Source organism: Siphateles boraxobius, unplaced genomic scaffold (genome assembly GCF_051911475.1).
Source record: "Siphateles boraxobius isolate OS27281-9 unplaced genomic scaffold, OSU_SipBor_1 68, whole genome shotgun sequence".
Lineage (NCBI taxonomy): Eukaryota > Metazoa > Chordata > Actinopteri > Cypriniformes > Leuciscidae > Siphateles > Siphateles boraxobius.
The window spans coordinates 537,500-557,726 of NW_027509195.1; the positions used below are offsets into that span (position 1 = coordinate 537,500).

At 40.0% G+C, this 20,227-nt stretch overlaps 1 protein-coding gene across 7 annotated transcripts in view; it reads left to right on the forward strand.

Moving 5' to 3' along the window:
- The window catches only part of zbtb46 (zinc finger and BTB domain containing 46), a 79,682-nt gene that overhangs the window by 15,546 nt on the left and 43,909 nt on the right, over window positions 1–20,227 (forward strand). For all 7 annotated transcript variants that reach the window (XM_077213958.1, XM_077213954.1, XM_077213956.1 and 4 more), the window contains one exon: window positions 9,072–10,073. In XM_077213958.1, coding sequence (XP_077070073.1) covers window positions 9,107–10,073 — 967 coding nt within the window. In that variant the 5' untranslated portion in view covers window positions 9,072–9,106. The remainder of the gene's footprint in view (window positions 1–9,071; window positions 10,074–20,227) is intronic.

The window sequence follows — 20,227 nt, forward strand, 5'->3', positions numbered from 1 at the left end:
TGGGATGAAATGTGACCTGGACATGTTCTTGACAGGTGTGGTTCACCCATCCATGGCCTTGTTGCTGGTAATAGGAGGAGATCTGTGACAACCGAGACCCCACACAGAGGTTTTAGGACCCCCTAGGGACTCTCCCACACCTCAAACTCACTTTGCATACTCAATACATACAGCATTTTAAGTGTAACCCGTATGGACAGTTAGCTCCCGGATCTCTTGTGTGTGTGTCCTCATGCCATCATCTCTTTGACCGTAAGTCACCCCAGAAGATTACTCCAGGATCCACCCCTGTTTATTTTACTGGCAAATCCAATCTTGACTCCCTCCATAACACTAGCTCTGGTGAAACAAAAGACACTCTGTCAGGTTATCTCCTGCTAACCTCCCTTCTCTCGCTCTTTTCCACTCTCCCTCTATCTTCCCCCTACCATTTTCTCTTTTCATTTTCCTACAGTGGTAATGAGATGTTTCATTATTTGCATTTCACAGCTTTTAATAGCGAGAGAATTTAGGCTAAGCCCCGGGTTGTCAGAGAGGGAGCCTCCACTGGAGACACGGCTGGCTTCAGGGCCTCCGAGGCAGAGAATAGCCCAGAAATACACTAGGACAGCGGGAAAGAGGGAGGGAAGGAGTGAGAGAAAGATGGAGGACAAAGGCCAGATAGCTCACGCTGCAAGAAGTGCCTCTGCCAGGTACAGTTTTAAGGGTTAACGGGTTAACTGCTTTTTGCCTGGCATGAACTTTACTCACTTTTTCCAGAATCCTTTCCATTGGTTAGAGGAAAAAGTGTCTGTTTTTAAGGGGAAAAGCATAAATAATGGTGATGTGTTATGATTCTGTGATCATTCAGAGACCAATGCATTGAGAGACGGGCAGTGTTTCTGTAACGCACAGGCATTGCCAGCATACTTTCTGGGGAGGGAGTTTGTCGCAGTCTTTCGAAGCGGAGATGAATGGAAATGTTCACCAGGGCGTTAGGGAAAAGTGTGCCAGAGCATTACTAAAGAGTAGAGATAAGGCCTTTGTCTGTGAATTTGCATGGAAGTACAAGTGTCCAAAGTACCTGAACTTCAGTTGATACTAAAATAGAAAATGTTACAATAAAAATAGCTATATTCTGGGACTGTCCAGCCGCATCCAAACTTTATATTAAGGATGTGTGCATTGCCAACTTGCCAAATTCTAATCATACTGGCTGTCCTGCTGTTAAAGTAGCAGTGAGACATATGAATAATGGCAAAAATTCATGAAATCTCATGAATGTTAATTAGTCATGCTGACACATCCAAAATTTCATATTAAGGGTGTTTGCTTGATGGCAAAACATTTTAAATTATTCCTGCTGTAAAGGTAGTAGTGACTCGATTCTGAAAACTTTGCTCATACTCAGCAAATTTTTTTTTTTTTAAATTTTTTTTTTTTTAAATGTGAAAGTATAACTTTTTAGTATTAGTGTCATCTGAACAGCAAAAAATACAAATTTATGGCAAAGACTCATGGATATGACATTAATTTCGATGTTTCTGCCATTATGTAACATCCAAACACATTCAATATATATATATATTTGACATAAAGGACGTGTTTAATGCATTTCCTTTTTCTGCTTCGGTGTGGAACTCTTTACTGTAGCTCAAACAGTAAAGCGTGGCGCTAGCAACATCAAAGATGTCGGTTTGATTCCCAGGGAATGCAGGAGCTGCTCAAAAATGTTACTTTGAATGCAATGTTTGGATTAAATTATTGGTAACTTTAACAGTCCCCTTTAGACATTCTACATGTCAATCAACTCTCATTGGAGTATCAGTAGAGTGTTAGTTTAGGGCTGGGGTTAGTGGAATAAGTTGCTTATAAAGTTACTTATAGTTCGTAGAATGTCTAAAGTGGACCATCGAAGTAAAGTGTTAACAAATGTATAAATGTACGTGGCAGTTGTAAAATGGCTTGAATGTCACTACACAAGTACAAAACTTGCCATGATTGGGAAAGGGAATACCTGAAGCTCACCACTAAGTTTTAGCAAGCTAGCTCAGGGCAAAGTCTGAGTGAGAAGTTCTGGGTGAAACCTTGCAGGACCTCAGTTTAGCAGAGAGCACAGACGGACCAGGCCTTGATGTGAACCGGGAAACACTGCAGTCTCCCTGTCCCGGTTTCACACCACTCACCGGACACTCTGACCTATCCAGCTCTCCAGCACGGACTCACCTTCACCGCTCCGGCTTAATGCTCAGGAGGAGGTAAAGGAGGACGTGGGGTGGGGTGGGGGGGGGGGGGGGTATGTGCTGAGCCGGGTGGAGCTGAGCGGAGGGTTAAGACTCTCAAAGCCTTTTAGATCCGCTCTTGTCACATTCTCAGTGGTGTGACAGGCTCTTGTCACCTGGGCCAGCTGGAGTCTGGCCTAAAGACAGACACTGAGATAGTGCTGCTCAGTCTATGCAGAGTTATATGGTCAGGAGAGCTTAATAAATCCAAAAGTTTCTTGTTTGTATGTTCAAATGTAAAATGTAAATTAAAATGTAATTTATTTCTGTGATCAAAGCTGAATTTTCAGTCTTATGTGTCACATGATCCTTCAGAAATCATTCTGATATGATGATTTGATGCTCAAGAAACATTTCTGATTATTGTCAATGTTGTAAGTTGTGCTGCTTAATATATCTATGTGGAAATCGTGATTTTTTTTTTCTGGATTTTGTTAAAAAGAACAGTGTTAATTTGAAATAGAAATCTTGCGTAACATGTCTGTCACTTTTGATCAAATTAATGGATCTGTAAAATCTGAATTTCTTTGAATTATCTTTATTTTGGAAGCTTTTTTCCCCAGCAAATATTGATATATGCAATTAACTGCAATAATTCTGATTAATTAGTCAGCTTATTATACAATTAATTAAATTCAATTTGAATTGATTGGCAGTCTCTATTAAAACATTTAAGTGCTGAAAACACCAGCAAAATGGCAGCACATAAAGTACCTGAGATTCTGAGTTGCTCTTGCTGCGGTCAAATTAATTTCACCAAAGTCCCACGTTATTTAGGCCGATCTAATAATCGTACCTAGAACAGATTGTGCCAAAGCACATATCGTAACTAGCTTCTACTTATCTGCTTGCTTTGAGAGTGAAATAATCAAACTTGGTATGAAACGTACCTTACTTTTATCAATGCCATTTATTTAACACTTTGGTATCACGTGTTAAAACTTTAATTGACAAACATTGTTGCACAATACAGAATAACTACATTAGTGTACATTCAGAAATGTCAACTTTGTTTTATGTATTTTAATTCATATTTGAATGTATATGAACAATATGATAAGCTTTAGATTTGCTAATTATAAATAGTAACCATCTAGTATTTATCAATGCAGTGTATCCAAAGCCACCTTTTTTTGTCCTCCTCATTTGCTTGTGTCTATTTATATTGCTATCCTAATAGTTATAAATAGCGAGACTAAATGCATCCACCTTTTATCCTCAGCTCATTTATTTCTGTATTGGTTGCAACACAACATTCTTTTTTGAATTTCTTAGATGCTTTAAAGAGATGCCCCATCATAGCGCTTGTAATCATATTTATTTAAAGCTGTGCTTAATTCTCATTTTCTGTTTAATTTGTTTTATTTGGCTAATCTTTTAATACCAATACTCCTCGTTTAATGAGTCATTTACTCGGTCAGACCACATTTAAACATCTGTTGGTTGAGTCAATTAATGGTTTTACCATCATCTGGAAAGCCAATTTAAGGGTACGCTTGTAGTCTTTCCCTAATTAAATTGAGCTATTTTATCGTAAAAACATCATAAAACTTTCATGGACTTCTGAAAAAGTTTCAAACTTGCCTTTCTTTTTACATTTTTTCTTCTTCTTCTTATGTGTCAGCTACAGTTGTAGCATACATTTTGTGCTATTTTAAAGGGCTGCACCCTTTTTGTTCCACTTTTTCCCGTAGCCAGCTCTGTGAAATTGGGGATTAACCCCTCGGATAATGGCCCTGATGTCCAGTTGAGTGGTTTAAAATTACTGGCTGCCTGAGAAACACACTGACGCATACATGACTTACACACTCTGAGCGCTCGCGGTCTCCTTCTTCCTCCCACCCTTCCTATTTCCGCCACCTCCTCGCATGTCACGACTGTCCTTCCCAGCATCATGAACAAAAACGAAAAGTAAAAGAAAGAAAGATGGCCTTGTTTCTCCCATCCCCTCCAAGAAAATCAGAACCACCTCAACAAAAATAGGGAAGAGCATAGACATGTATGCATGTGTGTGTGTGTGTGTGTGTGTGTGTGTGTGTGTGTGTGTGTGTGTGTGTGTGTGTGTGTGTGTGTGTGTGTGTGTGTGTGTGTGTGTGTGTGTGTGTGTGTGTGTGTGTGTGTGTGTGTGTGTGTGTGTGTGTGTGTTTTCTTGGCCGCAGGAACCCAGTCACTCCAGATCTGAGTTTTTGCTGGTGACAGGAACTGTAAACGGTGGTGGCAGTCTTTAACACTCTATCCTCAAAGACTTATGTTGCTCTAGCCTCCATTCTTTGCACATTTCTTCCCTCCAATCCCATTACAGGCCTAACCCTAACCTTAACCTTACTACTACCACTTCTTACACCTTCTATTTTGGTGCGGACACAAGCTGGGCTGAACTCAATAGTCAGGGTAGATAATATCATGATATTGTGCTCCTGGTGGTAAAATATTGATGGATAGTGGTGATCGACCCTTATTAAAGTAATTTCTTGCAATCATGTATAATCATCTGAACTACACTGTTAGATTATGTAGTTTTAAAGGTATTTTTTTTGCCAATTTATCTGTTATTACATGTAGTCAGAGAGCTTAATTTAAAGCCATCACCGTACTTTTGAAGAACAAGAAAGTTCTTTTTTTTTTTTTAAGTCAACATCAAAATTGACCCTATGATATTCCTGGTCATGTGGCGAATGACGAATCGGTGCACATTATTTCAACTGTTACATCAAAACCACTTTCACTATCCAATTAGTTCCCAAAGCATAAAATCAAGTCCCACCCTACAATCCTGCTTCGCTCATCAGATCAGAAACTCATGTAGTCTTTAATTTGATGGTTATTTCAGTGGGCACTTATAGACATTTTACATTTTTTACATCTCAAAGTATTGTTCTGGAATCAGCCCCTCCTTGCATATATCATTTTCCAAAAATATGAAATGTAAAATATGGTCTTGCAGCTGCACTTCCGCCCAGGGCTCTGTAGGCTTCACTAAGGTTATATGACCCTGCTGTTTCTCTTTTCATACTCTTCCTTTTTGTCTAATAAGCTTCAGATCTGTCTAGTTCCAGTGAAGCAGAAAATCTGATTAGTCTGACTGCATTCTGTATCATTCATCGTTTAGCCATGTTACTCGTCTGTCAATTGTGTTGTTTATGTTTATTGTTGTTTTGCACTTGATTGCCCAGATTGCCATGTAACTCATTCGGCCAACGAAAAGATATTAATATTCATTGTTGGTTGCACAGTTGAAGTAGTTCTGAATAGTTACATGAAAAAAACTTACTAATTTGCTGTGTCTGGGGTGCAAAGTGCCGTTATTTACTGAGCGTATCCTCATTGTCAGAGAAAAACTAATTGGCTGTAAGGGTTAAAGTGGAAAAGATGAAAAGATTTGTTAGATAAATGTTAGAAAACGTCGTTTACTCACCCTTATGTCATTCCAAAAACGTACCTGTATGAATTTTCTTTCTCAAGTGGAACACAAAAGTAAAGATTGTCCTAAAAAGGACAAAACGAAGCATAAAAGTATGGTTTATGCAACTCATATTCCTAGTCTTCTGAATACATCTGATATGTTTGTGTGAGGAAAAGTTTTTAGGTGAACTATCCCTTTACATGGGCAACATTGTTCAGTTGTTGTTCTTTAGAACGAGTCAAACTACGGTATTATAGGCAATCGAATCAAAAAAGCCTTGAGCGAAGCAGTTGGAGGCTAACTTAAAACTATTAAAAAGAAAAAAAAAGTCCCTTGTCACTGTCAGTCTCTTCTTCTTTCAGTCTTCCAAGTAAGGTGTATTTGTACAAGTGGACATGAGAGAGGCAGAGGATTGATTTGATCTTACAAGCCATCAGGTTGAGAGGAACTTTCCTAAACATGACCTGAAGTGTGCCGGCCCCGCAGCAAACGCTGCTGTCACTATAGTGAACGGGAGCTGTCACGCTTCAGCCGGCCCGATGTGAGCTGACAGCATGAACGCTCACAAAACAAATCATGGCCCCATTTGGTAACACTCCACGTCCCTGCGATTTAGCCCCAACCAGGACGGTTTCTGTGCTGCTCATAGCGGATGCTAGTAGCCTATTGGGGATATATGCGTATGTGTGAATATGTAGTGCATGTTCTGTAGGATGTCCCCTCTCAGGCCCTGTCCCAAATCTTCAAGTGAACTTGTGGTCTTGTGCACTTACAATGGCCGCCGCGTGCACGTGTCTGTTAAGTCCACAAGAGCTTAAGGTGTCCCATTTGTCATTTTAGGTTTTAGAAGGGTGCTCGCTATATGTGCCCTCAAAGCGCACCTTCCCTCCGCAGCAGACTTCTACCCGGCAGTCAAAGTGGCGTTACGTCAGGAAAGTGTGGACTCAGAGAAAGATCGCGAGGGCTTAGGGACAGGGCCTGAGTGAGGTGTCAGTGACTACGTTTACAAGCAGCCAATATTCGGGTTATGGTCGGGTTAAGGTCACTATACGGGTTTCTGAAACATTAGGAATAATCCGTTTACATGCGTGAGCATTGAGAGATACTCCTGTATACATGGAATTGCAATATCCCGATGTAAACGGCGACGCACGGTTAATGCTGGGCTTACGGACAACCCTAAGACGCAATATGCGTCATTTCCGATTCTTCTTCCTGTATCCAAAGACAACAGCAGCAGCAGAACACGGATAATGAATAGTTCGGGGCAGATAGCGATCGCCTTTGTTTGCGCTTTGGTGCTGGTACTGACCTCGCTCCAAATGTATGCTGTGCTGTGTCTCGCCATGTTTACTTTCAGTATACTGCATGCGGGTTTCTGTATGCGCTGAGAAGTTCCTCTACTCAAAAGACCAAGATTCCTTTGCAAATAGATCATGCGCAGAACACAAATCACTATTGGGATATGCCAATACGCCTTTACATGACCAAAAATTCGGGTTAGAAAAGGGGTACCCCAGGGATCATATCCGGGTTTTTAAAATCCGGGATATGAGCATATTCGATATTATTTTAAATATTATTTTGTTGTTTTTGGGGTAGAATATAACCAAGACACTTTTTTTTAAATTGTTTTTGATTCATCCCTATGCTTTTCCCCTCTTCCCAGTTGAGTGTATGTTTTGTGTTTGTAGTTTCTCTCTCTCTTTCCTCTGTGCACATTCAAGAACAATGCATAGCCTCATCTAGCTTACCTCCCCCATCTCTCTATCTTAATGATTATAGCAGAGGTGCTCAGGTGTTCACTGTTCAACCCTTTAATCATGATGTTTCTCTCTGTTCGCTTTATTAGCTGCCAAATAAAATCACCCAGTGAGTGTGTAAAGCACTTAAACACAATCATCGCCTCTCCTCTTCTCACTTTTCTCTTTTTTGTTGCTAAATTGTTTCATTTAATTACCATTTTGTGAGTTAGTTGAATATTAAAGTGGAAAATGGAGCTGCCAAACAGATAATTCATTTTTAGCGAGAAAAGGTGATGGCTGTAGCCCAGAAGACAATCAGCCTCAAGCCATCAGAGCTGGCCAATGCATGTCACCTGCTTCAGAATGGCATTTTAGTGACATTTAGTGCTTAAATGACTTTTTACAGAGATAGAAGACCTCTGTAATAACAACTCAAAGCTATGGTCAATTTCTTCTGCCAGGTTTTGTGCTGGTAGGCGTCTTTTATGGAGGCAGGTTTTCAGTGATAAGTGAGAATTTCTAGATTTTGATGCTGCGCTCCATGAAAATGTAATTCTTCTCTTGATTTAATTTTAATCTTAAATTTTCTTCAAAATGCATAAGCGGTTACCAGCAGTGTCAGGGACTGTCAATTGTCTTACTTAAACATCTTAAAGCTGTTTGCCACACAGATTTGGACACCTTAAAATGAAGCCAAATGAAGAAATATTTCCTGATTGCCAGGCCCACATGCAATCTGCATTTCTGGCAGAATTGTGTTTTTCATTTATTAAATAATTAGACTAATTTGATAATCCTATTAGCTACCACTGAAGTACTCTCAGCTCCATTTAACACATTTTACCAAATACATTTCACACATGCCGGTATATTTCTTCCCAAAGTAGTGCAAAAAAAAAAAAAAACGCGGGGTAAAAGTCTCAGATTCTTTTTGGGCCTTCAAGAGGTTAATCTGGGCCTACTTTTTACTCTGGTTCATTGGCTGTGTTTGGATTAGTAGATTATTATACTATTCTTGAAGTATGTAGTATGTATACTGTGCACAGTATGTGAATTGCCTGTATTTATACAATACCCGTATTGCCGAAATGTGCAACAAACAATAGAGCTCACAATATTGTATCCCACAATGCAGTGCTCTTGCATTTCTAATGTGACAAATTAACTGGCAGATGTTAGCTGTTACGTCTCTTTTTCGACTCTGTCAATACAAGCTCAAAACTGAATTTGCTGTATAATGTTGATTACCACAGAAAATAATTTAGACTTTGAACATAAGTGCTTTAACAAAAATATGACCTTCATGATGGATTACTGTATCTTTTTTGTGCTTAGTGCAAGTCTAAATGATTTTCTGTGGTTATCAGCATTATGCTGAAAATAATGTTCTGTTCAGCTTCATTTTTGAAATACATTTTCTGAAATCTTGAATTGCAAAATGCAAAATTACAGTTTTTTTTAAAGATATTGATAGCTGTACACCATTCATATGGAACATAATGTGTGAAAACAATGTGCCATACTATTGTTTAAAAGGTTTATCAATGCCAACTGTTTCACGGTAATCTACAAAGTGTATACTAGTGTAAGCTGTGGTATATTTCCTGCATCTACTGCAACTATACTAACCAGGATTGTGTATTGTATGTTGTCTTCCGCCAGACTCTGTTCAGGAGAAGCAGGCACCCGTTAGTCCAATGAATAACCGGAAGGAAGACATGGAGATCACGTCGCACTACCGGCAGCTCCTGCGGGAGCTAAACGAGCAGCGGCAGCACGGCATCCTGTGCGACGTGTGTGTGATCGTGGAGGGCAAGATCTTTAAGGCACACAAGAATGTGTTGCTGGGCAGCAGCCGCTACTTCAAGACACTTTATTGCCAGGTGAAGAAGGTTTCAGAGCAACAGGCCACCATCACGCACCTGGACATTGTCACGGCCCAAGGTTTCAAGACCATCCTTGACTTCATGTACTCTGCCCACTTGGCGCTCACAAGCAAGAATGTTATTGAGGTGATGTCAGCCGCCAGCTACCTTCAAATGACCGACATAGTGCAGGCATGTCACGGCTTTATCAAGGCAGCGCTAGACATCAGCATTCGCTCAGAGCTCGCAGATGAACTAGCGGATATTGAGATGGGCAACGTGGTGAGCTCTATTGGAGGCGGGGCTGGGCCTGGTGTGGGCGGAGCCTCGGAGGCACTGGCGTCCATGATCTCGGCCCGCAGCTCCTCGCCGTGGTTGGCCAGGCGCACTAGCCCGGCAAATTCATCTGGAGACTCAGCCATCGCTAGCTGCCATGAAGGCAGTAGCAACTACGGCAAAGAGGACCAGGAACCCAAAAGCCATGAGAGCCAGGAGGATGCTTGTTTGCAGCCCTTGTGGCCTGCTGATTACCGTTCTGTCCAGGTCAAAGAGGAGCAGGTCTCCCCCTCCAATCTGCTAGACGGGGCTGGCCGAGGGGCACAAGGCACACTCGGAGAGCAAGGTGGAAGAGGAGAGGGGGGCTGGCAACCCCCTGGCTCGGGCCGCAGGAAGAACCGTAAGAACAAGGACACAGTCAGGCATATAACCCAACAGAATGAAGGGGACAGTCGGACAGCTTCGCCGTTACCGTCCATGCTCTCCACCCCTGGCTGGAGCTACGGCAACCAGGACATACCAGGTAGGATTGCTGAATTGGTTGCTTTATTGCTTACTTTTTTAGTATCATCATATCACATTCAATAACTGGAGAGAATTTGACAACATCATTGAGCCGATTGTTTACCTTTTAATGAAAGTATGTTAGGCCTTGCAGAAGGGACGCCTTGCAGAAGTGGGGTTTTTTTTATTGGCGTCTAAGGTTCCATGAAGAACCTTAAACATCCATCGAATCTTTCCATTCCATCCAACAAAGGTTTTTTTAAAGTGGAAAAAGATTCCACTACTTAGTAAAACGTTCTTCACATTAAGAAAAAAGACTATTTTAGGCTATTTACTCTTCCCAAAATGGTTATTTAATGGCATTACTGTTAAAAAAGGCTTTTTGAACCTTTATTTTTAAGAGTGTAGGTTAAAAACAAAAGATGAAATGAGTTGTAATATGTCCAAATTTGTAGTATTCATAAACAGTAGGCGAAAAGTTCCCAGGTGACCTTCTACTTCCGGCGAGATTCTGAAGTAAGCATCCAATGGACACTTTACTATCCCATGAGGCCACGGGAGAGGATTTGTTAATGGCAGTAAAGCACACTACTGACGCTGATGTAGTACATCCGGATTACATTCATACTATGTGCAACATACTTTTTTAACATTTACAAAGCTCATTCCTCATCAAATGTAGTGCTTTTTCAGACAGTATGCGACTTTGGACGCAACTTTATCACATGCAAGCACTGCCTCATCGATTCCCATGAGAGTCAGATCTTCTGGAATACTTTACCACCATGTTTGATTGTATAATTCAAACCTAGATAGAAATAGAACTCTGATGAAGATGAAAATTATTGTTGTAACACTAATAGTATAGCAGCATGACAAACTACAGATTGAGGTGGGGAATTTGGGGTTGAAAAAACTAATTTCCTCATTAACTTCGGAAAGACACATGGGACGCGAGGCAGCCTCATCAACCTAAAAACAAAATCCGTGCTGAGGAACAGATCACACTAGCAAGCGGGGAAGAGGCCCTACCTGTCTCAGATACAGTTGCTTATAGGTATGTAGATCATTAAAAGTGTGGCAGCTCTAATCTCTGGTGTATTTGTGCAGGCCGACTGTGAAATGGGCACACACACACTTTAAGAAAACAGGATAATTGAATTGACCTTGGTGGCAGAATGAGGATTAAATTGTAACTGTGTGTGCGAGTGTGTTGGGATGGGGGGTGCCCCAAGGTCTTCTGAAGTGTGGAGAAGAAGGGATAAAGTGAAGGAGAGAGGGAGGGGAACACGCAGAGATCTGCATCAGCTTAGCGCGAGTTTACCTTCTTAACTCTCGAGGCACTCTCTCATCCTCTCTGTTTGCCAGCCCTGCTACCTGGGGCTCCAACAGAAATAACTCCGCTTGCTGACCCAACCCCACAGATCAAATATCAAGTGCAAGACTCCACACATCTAAGTAAACACCGGCTCTCTGTACTGCGTACAAACACATGCTCGCAAAAGTCACACCCATTCCTTTGTGTGCAACATAAATAGTACACATTTATATTCCTCACGTATTGGCCTCTCTAAGCCAAACTAATATTCTAGTCAAGCTTTTGAGGTCAATTTAATTACGTTGTAAATGGAATCGAAACATTTTCAGATCTAAAATCATCCCTCTTAACCGTGTGTAAATCTCAGTCCGCTAAGGAACCGAAGACTTGCAAAACGGCAAATTGCTTTGGATGTCATTTGATAATATGGGCCATATCTCGATGCTCAGTGAAGATGAGAATATTGCTTGGTACACAATACATGCTCGGGCTTGGACGAGTCAGATCAGGGGGAGAGAAACAGGACTTGTTTTGCGAAAGCCTTCATGCCCTGCTCCGGGTCTTGGACTCTGCTATAATTTTCCTACTGAATTAGTAGATATTTGAGGACTTGAGGCAGACAGATTTGTCCCCAGAACTCAAAGCGTAGCCGCTAAGAAAAGGGCTAGTTTTTTTTTGTAGCTCCATATGGTTTTGTTTTGTTTAAACTAAACTAGGGATGTCCCGATCAGGTTTTTTTATTTTATTTGAAAGCTGTAGATAAAAATAAACACTAAATAAATGACTTCCGAGTGATTATTTACAAAAGTGCGCATCAAATATTAGGGGTGGAACGGATCAATTTACACTTTCAAATAATTTTAAACGCGGAAGAAGAGACGAAAGTCGGGACTCGCACACAGCCTCACGCACCCACAGAGAGAGAGAGAGAGAGAGAGAGAGAGAGAGAGAGAGAGAGAGAGAGAGAGATTTAAGATAGCGCTCGAACACCGAATTGATTCCTCTTTCGCGTTTCCTTGCCCTTGAACGGACACATAAACACAAAATTATGTCAAAATACTCGTCTAAATACCCGTCTCGGCAAGTATTCTCTTGTTTATGTCATAAGTGAACAGTAGAGAAAGAAACCGTATGTTCGTCAGTTTTTTCAGTCCATGCATTCGGTCCTAAAGTGACAGCGGACACCTAATATTCCTACTGTGTCATTAATGTTAATAAAACAACAAAATACAGCTTTAACAAAGATAAAGCTATATTTAATTTCTGCAGTGAACAAATAGTGTTATTTTACATTTAGGCTTAATTATTAATATCTATACCTGAATACTATTACTGTTAGACTTTGTAAATCTGACTGTTCACGTTTTAAATAATGTGTGAAGTTTATCAGTTTGGCTAGTAGTTTTTGATGTAGTATCAAAGATATTCAAATGAGCTTTAAGTAATAAATGAAAAGCAAAGTTACACTTTATTATTTAAAAATATATATATATATATATTATTTATTTTTTTGCTGATCCGAAAAATGACCTGATCCGTGGCTCAAAAACCGGAAATGATCCAAACCGTGAATTTTGTGATCCGTTCCACCACTATCAAATATGCTAAACACGAATGTTTGTGTGGCGTGGTATAACAGACCCTTATTGGTCCTCACGCGTCATGCAGGCACATTTGAGCTTATTCTTTTCTTTTTAATTGCAGTCGGCAAACCCACTTGAAGGTGCATACCGCCACCCACTGTTCGACACCTGTATAACAGCTGACGAAAAATAAAGGATCGAGCTTAGGATAGCCAATACCAATCAGTAAAAAAAAAGCTTAAAGGGCCCTTATCATGGATTTTTGAAAATGACCTTTCATGTATTGTGTGACATAGCTCTAAGTGAATGAAAACTTACTGCAAAGTTTTAAATCTAAAAGTGCACCGTATATATAAAGTTATTGTCTTTCAAAAGTAAGAGTCGACTCTGAGTCAATAAAATGAATCGTTTTTCAAACGAGTCATAAGCCGCTTTGTTGTGACGTCAAGACGAAACATTAGCATATTGCCCGTCCACTTATTGCGCACGCAAACACCAGGGAAAACTTGAACCTCAAACACTGCAGCTGATTCCTGTGGAAACTGGACAGTATCATGTCCAGAAGACGCTGTGCTCTACATACAATGTGAAGGTAAAGTTTTTTTTCACTGCCCAAGGACGAGCATGTGAAGAATCAGTGGTTAAAATGCATCTTTACCACGATACCACAGCAGTGTAATCCTAAATAAATCCTTTTTGTTTTCGACGCGTGCGCTGTATGTGGTAAACCAATCACAACAGACTGAGCTGTCTGGCCAATCAGAGCAGAGTAGCTTGTGGAAAGGAGGGATTTAGAGAGATTGATTAATCTGACGAGTCGCTTGAGAATCATTGAAAATGTGATATGCAAATGTATATTATGAGAAAGTTAAACAGTTTTTGACCTTTGATGCATGTAAACCTGTTGTAGGAGACTCCAAAACAACTATCCTTGAGATCATCTCGGGGCATCCCTACTTTAAACCTAACTCAGTCAGTAGAATAATATAGGGGTTTCACTGATTAGGTGATTAGTTCTTTCACTCGTCATTGCTTATATGTATTACATGACATCAGTTGTGCTTATCTGTATTAGTTACAGTAGTTGTTCAGTATTACCATGACATGTGCTTTCTATAATGACTTGTATAGACAATATGCATTTCAAGCTGCATGCAAGTTGCATTCAACAAAGCATATTATAGGCAAACTTGGTTAGTGTGAAAACCATGTTAACCGGTGAGGCTACTTTGCGTTGTGTGTCAGACATGCTACATACTGCTGAAATCTTTGTGAAAGGCCTATTTCTTCTACTTACATTTTTTTTATCTAATTATAAATTCTACAGTCTATATTTAATTAATAAATAAGTAATTTTGAGAAAAGTTACCTGTATTTACTTTTTATCAAGTACTTATTTCTCATTGTGACTTTGAATGACTGTACAGAGTAAACAAAGATTATTTATTTTTGTGTATTTTATCACCCACCTGTTATATTTCACATAAGCATGTTGAGATGAATAGAAGCTTTAGAGCTTCAGTAATTAGTAGGACTCTATATAAATGCCTTCATAAGTGATTTCAGCTTCCATGCAATCCGTGTCTGTGTTGATGTCCATTCACCAGGTAGTTTTCCCAGATTTGGTTAAAGGCCACAGGAAGTGTCTAGTTGCAGGAGTAATGGTTTGCACGGTTAAGGGTGCTGTTTGCTGACAACACTAAATGGGATCTCAGGATGCTGATGTCCAAGTTGCATTGTCCAAAGACTAATGGTTTTAAGAAGCTTGTAATTGGTGGTTGGCATGTTTATAGAACTGTCTGAATTACCATGCTCTTGGTATGAAGTTGGCTCAGCAGGATATCACTCAACCTTCATTTTAAAAAGTGTGTGTGTGGTGCGCCTGGTAAACTCTACATTATGGGGGGGGGGGGGGGGGGGGGGGGGTGATTACACGATTAAGCAGCCAAGACCAAAAAATGCAGTTTGGACTGCGTTGTAAAGCTTCTAGCGGTTTCTCTCGTCTGCTAAAAAACGTAATCACTTTATCTCAATTCTTATTGATACTGTTTTCTGGATAAATGTTGTAAGATAAGAACCAGAAAAATTCCAATGGTCTGATTTCCATACCAGTTCTTCTTTGCATACAGTATGGCCTTATGTTTCAAATGCACCCTTTTGTTTAGGGCTCTGTTGAATGGATTGGCCATGACTGGACATCCCCTTTCGGAGCATCTTACTGACCGATGGCAAACACACGGCATCGAGCCATCACAGTTCTAAAGAGGGGATGTGAGGTTGCACTGGATGTTTAGCAGATGTTTGGTGTTGAAAGGGTGTTGAAACTGGATGCAGAATATGCAGGCGTCACAATGGACGTGTTTCCCGAAATGCAGATTCTGAAACTTTGAAGAAACATCATAATATCACAATCCATATATTTCTGTTTATTTGTATGTTTGTTTGTTTGCATTCTGCTAAGTTTAAATGAGATGTACACTTCTATATATTCCTAGGCTACACGTCAGACCAGGATATGCTAGGTGATTATTCTTACATTAATATTGTAGGGCCCTATGAAATCTGTTATATTTTTTCCCCAAATTCTGTGTTTTCCATTTATAGTTTTCTGGGTTCCATTTTAAGGGTTACTTAAATTCTAATAATCATGTGCAGTGTCCTCTTATAGCGAGACGGTAGAGTAAGTGTTGTAGATGAAACTGCGCCGCTCATTCACAGAGACACACAAAGAGTGATGCAAATATTTAATCAGCACATTAGAAGCATACATAACTGTTGTACATACATACTTAATGTTCTTGCATTAGTGTTGCTATTGTATTCTCTTCTGAACTAAATCAAAAACCTTACATTTTGGCTAATTTCTTTGAACTCATACAATTTAATCTGTATGTTTTCCTATGATATGCTTACACCCCACTGAGTTTCTAAAAACATTACGTTTCCGAATTCATCTGAAATCGCCACCTCGTAAAATAGTTATGGGTTGTAAATGGCGTATGAAATCAAGCTTCAGTAGCTAGAAGTGTTTAACTTTCATTTATTTGTGTAAGGTATAGTTAAGCACCCTGAAGTGTTTGTGAGAGGAGCAATGCCGCTATCAAAGATGCATGTGTTCATTTCTCTGTTATCATATAGTGCTCATCTTTCTTCTTATCATCATACAGTTATTTGTTGTATTAATAGTAGCTGTATCAGTTTTTCCCCACCCATCTACATGTGGTATGATTACATTACTCATCATCAGGAGTGTGAAATGTGAATGTAGAAACTCTTCCGAAAGCCAGACAACTCCTTTGATCGAGCAGCCACGCTCTTCACTTACAAACAAACACACTGTGCTTGTTACACAGACCTGAGTCACAGCTCCCTGTCTCACAGTCTCTTAAAACAACAATCCTTTTGTGCTAGTAGTCTTTCCATAGCCTGGGTCTAAGGCTAGAGGCTACGACAGTATGCATTAGCATTAGCATTAGCACTCGCTTTTCAGGTCACAAAATTACCACCATAGAGTGAAGTTTCAGAAGGAAATTTACCCATGGGTCTCTGATATGATGTCATGGTGTGTGTGTGTGTGTGTGTGTGTGAAAGTGTGTGGCTTGCTCGTTTCAGTGTTTGTGTTTCAGGTTTACTCCCTGTTTAGGAGGGGGGTTTCTGTGGTTGGCCATGGCTGTGAACTTCACGCTATCTTCTGGGGTTTTTTTGAGGCTGCTCAGGAAATGGTCACTAAAACTTTATTTTAGATGATCTTTTCATGAGCAAGGATATCGCTTGATCAGAAAGAGACTAGGAAAATGAGAAGATGATCATCTTGGCCTTCCCCTCCCACAAGACAAAACTCTCATGTTTAGGTCATTCATTCTTTTTTCAAAAGTTATACTGTTAATGTGCTATTCTGTTTTTAAATTGTGAATCTTTATCAGAAGAAAAGTGTCTGTTTTCTCAGGTATCTGTGTTTATTTGCGTACAGATGCATATCTGGCCATTGAGTGCTTGTACTCTTATTTTAGAGTGTTTGTGTGAAGAAAACACGCACACACACACACACACACACATACTTCTGGTTTACTATCTTCGTTGGGACTGTCCATAGACGTAGTTTTTTGTACTGTTCAAATTTTCTCTGCCCTTAAACTAACTTTACCCTAAACCTACCCATCACAGATGGTCCCCCATGAGTCAGAGTGGATTGAGGTTGAAGTCACACACACACACACACACACACACACACACACACACACACACACACACACACACACACACACACACACACACACACACACACACACACACACACACAGTTATACAAACATTTGCTTAATATTCATGGATTCATTCACTTATTCATGTTTTCACTGGTCACTCAGTCCTCGGTTCTAACTCATACTAATTAGTTCATTCATTCATTTACTTGTTCACTCATTCTCATTTGTCTATTTAATGACTCATTTACTCACTCACTTATTCCCCTCACTCATTAATTTGTTCACTCACTCACTCACTAATTAATTTATACACTCACTGACTCACTTTTTCATTCTTGATGACTCATTCATTAATTTATTTACTCACTCATTCACTAACTAATTCATTCATTCATTCATTCACTGACTCATTCATTCATTCATTCACTGACTCATTCATTCATTCACTGACTCATTCATTCATTCACTGACTCATTCATTCATTCATTCATTCACTGACTCATTCATTCGTTCATTCACTGACTCATTCATTCACTGACTCATTCATTCATTAATTCACTGACTCATTCATTCATTAATTCACTGACTCATTCATTCATTCACTGACTCATTCATTCATTCACTGACTCATTCATTCATTCACTGACTCATTCATTCGTTCATTCACTGACTCATTCATTCATTCATTTACTGACTCATTCATACACTCGTTCATTCATTTTATTCACTTATGCACCTTCCACTCATCATTCACTCACTCTTCCAATCATTCGCTCAATCTTTTGTTCATTCATTCATTATTCACGTAATGTCCTTCAATTGCGTCTTCATCCCGCTCTCAGTCCTGTGTCTTTCACCCAGCTCATCAGCTCTATCTCTCTGTTTTTACACTTGCTCTCACTTCCCTCGCTCTGGGTCTCTATAGTCTAAAGGTGTGCGCTTGAAATAATGAGAGTGAGGCCCCTTTAACCCCCATCCTCTTACCACTCTCCCCATAGAATTTACACCTCATTAAACCTGAAATAGCTTTAATATTTAAAACATTGTGAACAGATCTCAAACCCTCCCATCCTGAACACCTCTGGATTTTTCCCCTCCCTCGTCGCATTCTCCCGGTTTAAAAATCTACTTTCATATTTCCTCCCTCTGCAACAAAACTAAAATAGATTATATATTTCACAACTTTTACAAAAGAAGCTTAACAGTCTCTCTTTACGCCTTTCTTTCTTTCTTTCTTTCTTTCTTCCTTATGCCTTTACTCACTCCTTTTAGTAAGCTATTTTTTTTTGTTTGGTTCAGTTTTCCTTCTCCCTCTCAGCTGATGTGCCTCCTTATTTTCTTTTGATTGAGACTCTCCATCCCACCAGATGACCTTCACAGCGCTCTTCTCTCTCTTTCTTTCTCTTGTTTCTCTCTCTCTCCCTCTGTCTCCCCCATGGCATTCTGGGTTGCCCCTCAATGTAGCTGAATGCTTGTTTGTTCTGGGGTAAGGCGTCATGTCGGACTGTCAGACAGAGTTCTTGTGTTCCTCCTCGCTCTATGCCATTCTGTCGCCTCTCTCTTCAGTCTCCCTCTGTTCCTCCCTCGCTAGAACAAGTCTTCAACTACAGTAAGATTAAACAGGCCACATTATTGGGTATTAACTGACCAGGTAGCGTTTTTAACGTTCAGTTTAAGTACTAATACTGGTCAAAGGAATCCAGAGACAATATAATGAGGAAGCTGACCACTTTGGAAGGAATGGAAGAAATCACAATGCTCAATATAGTGTCAGTTGGAAAGGAAGTCATGCTATTTAGTTAAAGAGCCAATCTTTTCTAGTTTTTTGTCTCTAAAATGTACGTTAGTTTGAAAATAGTTGTGTAAATGGTAACCTACATTGTGTGGGTCTCATATGCATCGTTTATTGATAATGCAAATCTCACAATAGTTTTGCAAAAACAGGGTTTAGACATGACATGAAAAAGTTTTGGAGATTTGGGACTTTCCTCTTTCATGTAGTACTTGGAACAATTGTACAATAGCGGCCCCAGGGAGTTACCAAGATGGCCACCAAGTCAGCTGTTTGCCTGACTCAGAAAGGGAATACTCTGGTTTTTGTTTTGTATTTTTCAACCTAAAATCAGTTTACTGCTTGTCTGACATATTGTTAAATACCACAGTCAATAATTTCTCAAACATTTCAGACAATAATCACTTAAAGTGTTGTGAGTGTATAGCAGGAAATTTGTTCTTTGTTGTTGGTCAATTTTTGTTCTATTTTTGTTGGTCATGGTTTCAGGTTCACTAACTGCGTTTAGGTCTGTTCCCACTGTCCTTGTCTCTCTTTCGCTCTCTCTGCTTGGAAATGACATGTCTGTCACTCCTCCACACCTCCCACCTATGTGTCTCACTGTCAGAGTCTTTGAAAGTGAACACTCTGAACTTTATCATGGGCAGAAAAATCCAGGCTTCCTTGTTGTGGAGTTCCCTCCTGCTTCAGTGCTCTGGTCTCTGAGTACCTACCCCTCCCAGAATCCTTTGCACTATATATAGACACTTTGGCCCTCTAAAACCAAGAGGTGCCTCAAACCAGGACGCACCACGGTGCCCCGGCTTTGGCCAATGAAGATGACGGTGATAGCAAAGTCATTTTCCAAAACGTCAGCACCCCCTGCCCTTGTAGCAGAATGCCTGAGTTGCTCATCCGATCGCAGGTCTGCCCCTTCCCAACAGCTGAGTTGTATCAGTACCAAATGTAGCCCAGCGCCCATCTCTCCCAATCCCATGGGATACAGGGGTCTGTTGATCGATATATCAGTACTATGATATTATGTGCCTATTTTACATAACCAGTTACATTTTTATTAACTCACAAATGCAACCAAAATATATAACATGAACATTTATCTGAAAATTGCACATCCTGTATGTGTCACAGTGTGTTCTGTTGAGTTTGTTTTCATTGGACTTGTCGGTAACACTTTATTTTGATGGTCCCTTTTGAACATTCTGTTAACTATAAGTAACTTTGCCACTACATGTCAGCTAACTCTCATTAGAGTATTAGTGGACTATCTGCTTCATA